Here is an 8646-nt window from a genome sequence, read left to right on the forward strand (position 1 = left end):
AAGTCGTGTTTGAGGAGACCTCAACTATATGTTCAAGGAAAATTGACAAAAGTTGGGTCATTATCCGTAGAGAATAGGCTCATGCACTATCTGATTGCATACATATTGATTCAAAGGAACACAAATCATGCACAACCTACCGCGAATGATTTGAGGCTCATGTATGCGGTCAAGGAAAATGTGATGATTAATTGGCTTGAAGAGATCCTGAAGGTCATGTATAGTGTCTCTACATTGCAATCGAAGTTGCTTCCCTACAGTATTTTCATCTCGCGCATCATTGACTATCTGAATATTGATGTTTCTGATACTATTATTGTGGAGTGTTCTGATAAAGATCACTTGATTGGTGAAAGTTTGATCTACCAAATGGGCATCTACAAGTATGGCGACACTTGACAATACCAGGAGGATTTCAATATTGAACCTCGACCCATCTGGTGAGGATGATCAAGCTGAAACACATGAGCCGAACGCTACAACTCAAGGGGAGTCTTCTAAAAATGCAACACAAGAACCAGCCTTTGGATCAGCTCTCTTGGATGCTATGGAACAACGACTTAACAATAGGATGGATCTACATTTTTAGTCTTTGAAGGACACATACCGTACTGATTTAGAGAACTTTGAAGAGTGTCAGATTGCCTACATAGATAATCATTATCAAACCTTGAGGAACTTCATTCAGACCACTGATGATTCACAAAGCAAGAGGTTGTGTGCCGAGTTCAACAAGTTGAGCACCCTCATCAAGGGTGGTGGTGGCACGATCATTCCTGGCGATAAAGACCCTTCATCTCATCCCTAGTTAGGAGACCTTAGATCCATAGCATTCCTTAGGTTTATCCTTCCAAGTTTATGGATTATGTTGATCCTTACTTTCCTCTTGAGAACTTCATTTTCTATTTCGCTTTTGCATATGGATTGCAATAGCTAACTATTTATCTTCTAATAAGCTTGTATTGGTATTATGCTTAATTGTACCTTGTTGTTTACAATTGGGAGTAATGCGTTACTGTTTTCAAATTGTCTATTTCATGCTTAATGGATAATTATGTCGTAAATAGTATGGATATATGTTCAATGGATCTTGATCATGTTTGGTGTATGTACCCAAGTTGATTGATTAAACCTGCCATTTACTGTTCAATTATATCACTGCTTAATCATTCCATGCCTAATTCGACTTCACATAGCCTTGCATGCCATTAAATCAGTTTTGTCACTGTTTACTGTCAATATAATCGATTATGTACTATTTTTAATCGATTAAATCCTTTTAAATTGAGCATTTGTGCAATTTTCTTACAATTGGTTGATTAATTAAATGCCCAAAATTAATTGGTTAATTACAGTCTGTCTTAATCATATAATTCTTCTGACTTTTGACTAAAATTGAATATTCGTATCTTTTTGACAATGTCAAAAGGGGTAGAAAGGTTGCTTGTTGTGTTTGATGTATTTGCAGGTTGTAAAATAGCTTCTGTAGTATTCGTTGCTTACCTAAGGAGGAGAGCAAGAGCTTCAACTTTGAATTCACAACCGCTATGCAAATGTACAACATCGTCAAGCTATTTCATCAAATTTGATGTGGTGTTTGTCATCATCAAAAAGGGGGGGATTGAAAGTGCAAAGTGTCAAGGATTGCACTAGCAATTTTTGCCGATGTTTTGATGAAGACAATGAGTTAGTAAAAGCTTGAAGATGACTCAACAATCAACTTGCCTAGAACTCAAGGGTCATATCCAGACTAGGTTATATCAATAGAGTTATATTTCTAAGTAATCTGGGATGTGTGCCTTAGTTAGTGAGTCTAGGTTAGGTAAACCTAGATGCAAGTCTCATAAGTCATAAAAGTTGACATATCATATTCATGAGGCATATCATCTAGTTTATTATGTGTTCATGCATTAATCATACATGTTATATGTGCATTTTAGGCATAACATAATTGCTAAAACATGCATAGGTGACAAGCATAACAAATAAGTAGTCTACCATTTAATCATGTATTGAAATATGTTGGTCAATTGATTAACTTTGAGTCTTAATCGATTAACGTGTTAGTTGGTGTTTTATGTTTTAACTGTTTTAACTGTATCACTGGAAAAAACGCTTTGTGGAGCGAAATCCCTTTTGTATAAATTGTGTTAAATTGCAGAAACGTGTAACATTACATACTATTGTTAGAAACTATTAGAGAGCATATTTTTCCCGTGATTTACTACATCATATAGGTAGAAGAGAGATGCATGTGTGAGAAAGAGAGATTAACATGCTTAGTTGATATTGTTCATGATGTATTACATGTAGTTTTAATGTGCTAAATCTCATTCATACTTTCTTACATGTTCATGCATTCTGTTTAGAGATTTTCGAGAAAGATTCTACATTATTTGTATTTTGTATTAACTCGCATACATTCATGATGGCTTGTGTTACTTGAATGTGGGTTAATCATTGAGTTTTCATTGTTGTAAATTGAGCATATTAGTGCTTAGTAAAACTCTATTTTTGCATATTGTTTTGTACATTGGGTTTTGTCTCTTGGTGTCTTACGACTATTGAGATTTAGTGAATCTTCACCAAGGCTCAGAGGTCTTGAATTTAGAGCGAGAATCTTGGTTGAGGCTAGATCGCGAGAAACACTTTCTTCGGCGATAGGGATAGTCAAACCAAGGTTAGAGGTTCTTGGAATTCAAGAAAGAAGCATCTAGAGTCTTGTAATTGAATTGGTGTATGTAACAATATAGTGCTTTCAATATAGTGAAGAGAAATCTCCCAAGATCAGAAGGGGGGACTGGATGTAGTTTGCAAGTAGACCCACAAACGAACCAAGATAAAAATCATATTGTGTAAGTTGTTCTCTCTCAATCTCTTTTATAATTCAAGTTGTTTTAATTTGTGTATTAAGCTGATATTTTGCATACTTCTATTGTGCCATACCTTTGTTAATTGTGCATAAAAATATTTGTTGTCTCTCTCCTTGTTTGTTGGTAACTTGTTGTGCAAGAAGCCAATCTGCCAATTCTATCTCTGATACATTTTAATCGATTAAGCCTACTGGTTAATCTATTACCTGGGATGTTCTCCAGAACCGGGTTTTGGGTGCAAAAAGCGATAAATGATAACCGCTACACCTATTCAACCCCCCTTCTAGGTGTGTCTAGACCACTGATACCTAACAACAACGTCGTTGATTTCCCTTCCGTGAATGTGTAGGTTGTTCGACTTTGAACGCTTTGAAACTAAATACGAAAACCAATCAGCGATTCGCAGTTAAATCATTTTCCTACTAACTTTAAGCTAAAGGCATTATTTTAATCCATTCTAAGAACATTTGAGACTTTCATCCATCTTGTCCAAGATTCATATTCTTGAACCATCATTTATCCTTGAAAGTCTCGTTCGTGATTCCTATCGTGTTCATGATCATTTCAACACATTTTTACAAGGATTGATCTCATGATCAAAACGGCATTTTAAATTAAAACATCTTTTGATTTCATCGTCATCTCTTTTCATCAAAATCAACACATGCATATATTTTAAACACTAAAACAGCCCCATGAACATCAATATTTCATGGTTTCAAAATAATGATTTCTAAATTTGCAAAAACTCATTTTCCGCGTTCTTGCGTATAACAAGATATAGGAAGGTTTTTAGAAAATTTTGTCGGTTGAAAACGTTCGTAATATGTGTATGAACATCATACTAAAATTTCGTAAGCAACTAACGGTTAGATTTATAAGAGATTAAGAACAAAAGATGAAAGCTTACTTGGAGTTCTTGAGAAATTAGAATGAAGAAGAAGAGTGATGCCAAGGGTTTCTCCAAAGATGGGTGGCCTCTTTTAAAGGCAATGATTCAATTTTTTAGAGAAGCAAGTCAAGGGTTTCAAGAGCAAATGACCATTTTAAGAGGATTTTATTCAGGTTTAAGGAGGCAAGCTAAGGGTTTTCAAAGAATAACAGCGTAACGGTAAATGAAGGGTTTAAGGAATTTAGTATAAAATCTAAGTATTCTCGCTTGCTTGCCACGTAAGTTTCACTCGAGAAAATGATGTGACTTCTTCGGTGAAACATTCACGATGAGACCATGCCCGAGTATTGTCGGCTAATACTCGGCTGGATATTAAAATCTTCTGATTACACTTAGAATTTCGGAATGCCGATTTCGGAGTGAAAAATATTTAGAAATGCGTTTTGGACAAACTTGATGATTATCCTGACTCGAAATGCGTTACGGAACTCAAAAACACGTTATTGGGCCGAATTTGGGTGAATTTGGGCCCCACAACAGTCCAAAAACTTTTCGTCACATAAAATTATGAAAATTTACCAAAAAAATAGGAAATCACAAAACAAGACTAACACTCAACTACGACTTAGCCTAAACCATTACTCATTAATTTCTAAAATTAACTTTTGTTAAAAAATAATTAAAATATATACATCGAAATTCACGGCATTAAAACATGTGCATTCACATGGTTAAAAACATGTATTACATATACATTTGCACTGAGACATTGTGATTTTGATACATGCTTAGAAGTATGTAAGTATCAATCTTATTAAAATGTATGAGTGACCTTTGAAAGTTTAATCACCCTTGGAAAACGAAAAGTCTAAAGTAAGAATTTAGACAATAAATAAAATATTTAGATTGAAACAGTGATAATTTAAATCAATAATTGTTTTAATTCAAAAAGGATAATTAAAACAATAAATATTTTAATTTCTTATTTGTGAACTCGAAAATTGATAAAAAAAAATTACAAATGAAAATAATAAGTTAAGATCTGAAAATTATGTATTACAAAATGTTAACCACACTACTGTCTATAGAATTATGTATTACAAAATTATGTATGTCACAACTTTTAAATTGTGTAACATCACTCTTTATAATCCACAAAGAATTGGCTTTATCTGAATCCAGCCTAATACCACCAAGATAGTCACTTCTGACAAGTCAAAAAACCAACGGCACAAGAGATGGATCCGAACAAGACACATTGACTTTGTGCCTCAGTTATCACGCACTTGCAAGCTAAGTTCTGAATCTGATAGAAACAAACACCAAAATGAGGTTTTGCCCCCTCAGTTGTTGGCCCTTGGTTTGGGGTGGTTTGGTATGTGCCGATTATAAGAAATGGAATAAATTTTTTTAAGAAGGCTCAAGTTATGTGCAAGTTAGTGTATGATTCCAAGCTTTGTATAACTATATGTTCTACAAAATTGTCTTTTTGATTTCCTTTGTATTGAGTGGGCACTCATATTCGTTTTAATACATTTTTTCTTTATAAAAAAAAGTATTTACAAAGTGTGTCTCTAGTATTCCCATTGCTTATGTTTAGTCTACACTATGGAAATTGAAATTACACTATATGTAAGTTTGTAGGCAAGACTAAGCAAGCTTGTTACTATATTTTTATATTGTTTTTTAGATATTTGACTCTCCAGGAGAGGATCTTAGTCCATATCAAACATGCCTAATGTGTTATTAAAACAATCCTTAAAAGTTGATTTGTATACAAGGTAGGTAGAAAACAAAATAAGGAACTATATACATGCTTAATTAGCTTAAATTTTATTAGTCGTCTCCAATGTCCAATTCTTCTTCTGCTTTATCATTAATTAATCTATATAGACTATAGCAGCTAATCAATTCAATTATTCAAATAATCCTTTTCAAACATCACACACTTCAGTGCAACGACAATAAAATATTTGATCAACAAGAGAGTCAAAGAGGAACTGTAATATCAGCATCTTATGAAGACAACTATATATGGGCACCAGCACCACACAACATAACTATAGGAATATAATAATTATCACATGCTAGTGTTTGCATGGATAAAACTGAATATCTGCTGAACGGAGCTGGCTATATCTTCTGCGCTGAACCTTGAATCACTAGCCACCTGCACAAGCATATTAGACAATTAACACAAATAATCTCAAATAATTGAATTCCAGATTTCAATTTATATATTTTGGTTCAAGGCATAAATATACCTCGACATTGAATGAATAAAGAACTGTTTGTTCAATGGTGGTGATGTTAGTGTGAAGGATAATTAGTTGGAGATCTTCAAGTGCAGCAATGGTCTTGATCAATTGTCCTGGCCTCCTCCTTGATAGGATTTTGATCATGGCATCAAATCCAAGAAGCTTTACTTCTACATCAGCCAAACAAGACTTGCTCTTCGCGGTTTCTTCGTGAAGTCCAGTCTCTAACTCAACGAGCTTCAAATGGTCATTAGGCAAAGGTGGACAAAATGGTGGCTGAATAGGTTGTTGTATTGCAAGAACTGGATCACCAACTTGTCTGGATTGATCTTCTCCGAGGATTCTTCTCCTCTTTTGTGATTCCAAGCATTGTAGAAGTTGCTCCAATTCCCTCACAAACTCTATTGCTCCCCCGATTATAGAAGCTTGATCACCCTATACACAACAAAAATCAAATGATAACCAATTAATCAAGAGGAAGATGAAGATATTTTATGGAAAATATAGGGTAATTAGAATTATTTGGAGGGATAAAATTTAAGGCTTAGGTTGCCCTATCTTTCAACTAGCTAGGTCAAGACTCAACTACTGTTGTTTTAAATTGAGATTACAATATTGAGATTTGTATTGTCTCCCCAAGTGCACATGCCTGCATATGTAACCATTTTGGCTATATTTGTCCACAATTGTAACATAACACAATTAACCGCAACCATGATTTTATAGGGTTTGAACAATGGATCTAGTAGGATTCAAATGGAACAACTTTGTTCACATGATTCACTCTTACCAAGTTGTATCCACTATTGTTAACATATGATAGTATACTATTACATGTGAATTTTTTCTAGGTTGGTGTGAAAAATAATTACATACCCTTTGCACGTATGAACCAGGCATGAGGGATCTGAGGACACGAAGATGCTCATTCATTTGCTTCCTTCGGTTCCTTTCAACTGCTATGTGAGTCATGCGCTGACTCTCAACTTCTTCACTTGTTTTCACGGTTCTTGGCCTCTTCCTCTTGTTCTTGTTCTCCTGCACTGTAGAGTTATTGTTCTGGAGTTCTTCATGGCCAAGATACCGAATCTGCACTGAGTTGTGGTCATCAGAAACTCGAGTTTCTTCATCTCTAATTATTCCCCATTTTTCGTCACTTACACCAGCTCTTGCATTACCTTCCACGCTTACCATGTTGAATTTCTCATCATCATTTTGTGCTTCTCCATCACCAGCTTCTGTGTTGATCACCATCAAATTTTTGTCCTCCATTTTGTCATTCAAGACTGGAAACTTGAGGAAGTAAACCGGATCAATTCCGGTTTCTTCGCAAGTCTTGGCTTGATTTAAGGCCAATTTCGGTCCGAAATCTGCAAACTGCATCACATCTGCAAAACTCAGTTTATCAAAACTAGCTGCACCATAAAACCCGGATGGTGATATTTGTGGTGGTGGTGGTGGTTGTTGAGGCATGTAATCCACAATAACATTATCGTTTCCGCCTGAACTTTCGCCTATTTGAAACTTCATGAGATGTTGTGGATAAAGATGATTATGGTTGTGATTATCAAGAGAGTAGTCAAGTGTGCTGAAACTTGGAGGCATGGGTGCCTGCAGTAAATATTCAAGATTGGAACAAAAACGACATGAGGTATCCCTCTATATCAGAGTAACAAGATCTAACATAAAAATCGTGATTGCACTAAAATTAAAAAGAGTGCAACTAAAAAGAGCTATGTTAGTACCGAATAGTTCTGATCTTTCTCCATTATGATTATCTTAAAGAGAAGATAACTTTAATCGAAAGAAACCCTAAGCAACTTCACTTCATGTAAGACAAAACCCCACCGAGGTTTCTTGAGGGCCCTCCACCTGAAATATTGGTAAATCAATTAAATAACAAACATTATGTTCAAATCACTATGTATATATGGTTTAAATTAGTCTTTATCTTACACTATATACAAGTAACAAGGTTTCTAAGCAGCCACAATATTGTAGTTTTTCCAATTTTCGCAGCTATATTATGTATATAGTAACTAAATGAAAAAGTAGTATATGATTTGAGTTGATTAAGAAACCTGTATGGATTGAAGATAATTGGAAGGAGACAAAGATGAAAATCAAGTGGGGTCTTGGAGAGTTGTATAGAACAGAATAATGAAAGGCGGTGTACCCCACAAGAAGACCACCAGAAGAGGACGATGGAAATGGGTGTTGTTATGTGAAGGATGGTGGTGGTTTTCTGTGTCATATAAATAATAATAGACCAAGATGTTGGGGTGATGGGTTTGACTTGTTGATTGTCACAGATCAAAGAACATGATATAGAGCCTGAGGTGGATTAAATTTGCACCTCACAACTTCACCTCCTTTTATTAATGTTTGTCACAAGTTACCAACGCTCTTATGCTTACTTTACCGCCTAGTTTCATGAGTTTAAGCTGAACATATTATACTTTTCTACATTGTTATCTAAACTTTGAATTTCCAATTAGAGTGACGTTCAGGTATATATCTAACATATTTCCTTTATTTTTATTTTTCTTCCATAAAGCTTATTGATGCATGACTCACATGGCAGCATGAAATTGTTTTCCAGAAAAATACCAGTACGCAGCTA

General features: G+C 34.9%; 1 protein-coding gene across 3 annotated transcripts; it reads right to left on the bottom strand.

Moving 5' to 3' along the window:
- On the bottom strand, positions 5752 to 8254 carry LOC109359218 (transcription factor FAMA-like). Of its 3 annotated transcripts, none has more exons than XM_019603797.1 (5): positions 8105 to 8254; positions 7769 to 7895; positions 6900 to 7634; positions 6030 to 6458; positions 5752 to 5935 (listed from the first exon to the last, which is right to left on the bottom strand). In XM_019603797.1, exons 2-5 carry the CDS (start codon positions 7790 to 7792, stop codon positions 5846 to 5848), a joined length of 1278 nt encoding a protein of 425 aa, XP_019459342.1. In that variant the 5' UTR covers positions 7793 to 7895; positions 8105 to 8254; the 3' UTR covers positions 5752 to 5845. The 3 variants fall into 3 exon arrangements, with proteins under 3 accessions (XP_019459342.1, XP_019459343.1, XP_019459344.1); XM_019603798.1 differs by having other exon boundaries at positions 8200 to 8239; XM_019603799.1 differs by lacking the exon at positions 8105 to 8254 and having other exon boundaries at positions 7769 to 7903.

Source organism: Lupinus angustifolius, chromosome LG11 (genome assembly GCF_001865875.1).
Source record: "Lupinus angustifolius cultivar Tanjil chromosome LG11, LupAngTanjil_v1.0, whole genome shotgun sequence".
In the NCBI taxonomy this organism is placed as follows: Eukaryota; Viridiplantae; Streptophyta; class Magnoliopsida; order Fabales; family Fabaceae; genus Lupinus; species Lupinus angustifolius.

Coding starts and splice junctions, on each gene's coding strand:
- LOC109359218 (XM_019603797.1), bottom strand. CDS start 7,792: ATGGAGAAAGATCAGAACTATTCG. Junction 6,459..6,899: donor CTGGTTCATACGTGCAAAGG/GTATGTAATTAT, acceptor TGTTGTGTATAG/GGTGATCAAGCTTCTATAAT. Junction 5,936..6,029: donor TTTATTCATTCAATGTCGAG/GTATATTTATGC, acceptor ATGCTTGTGCAG/GTGGCTAGTGATTCAAGGTT.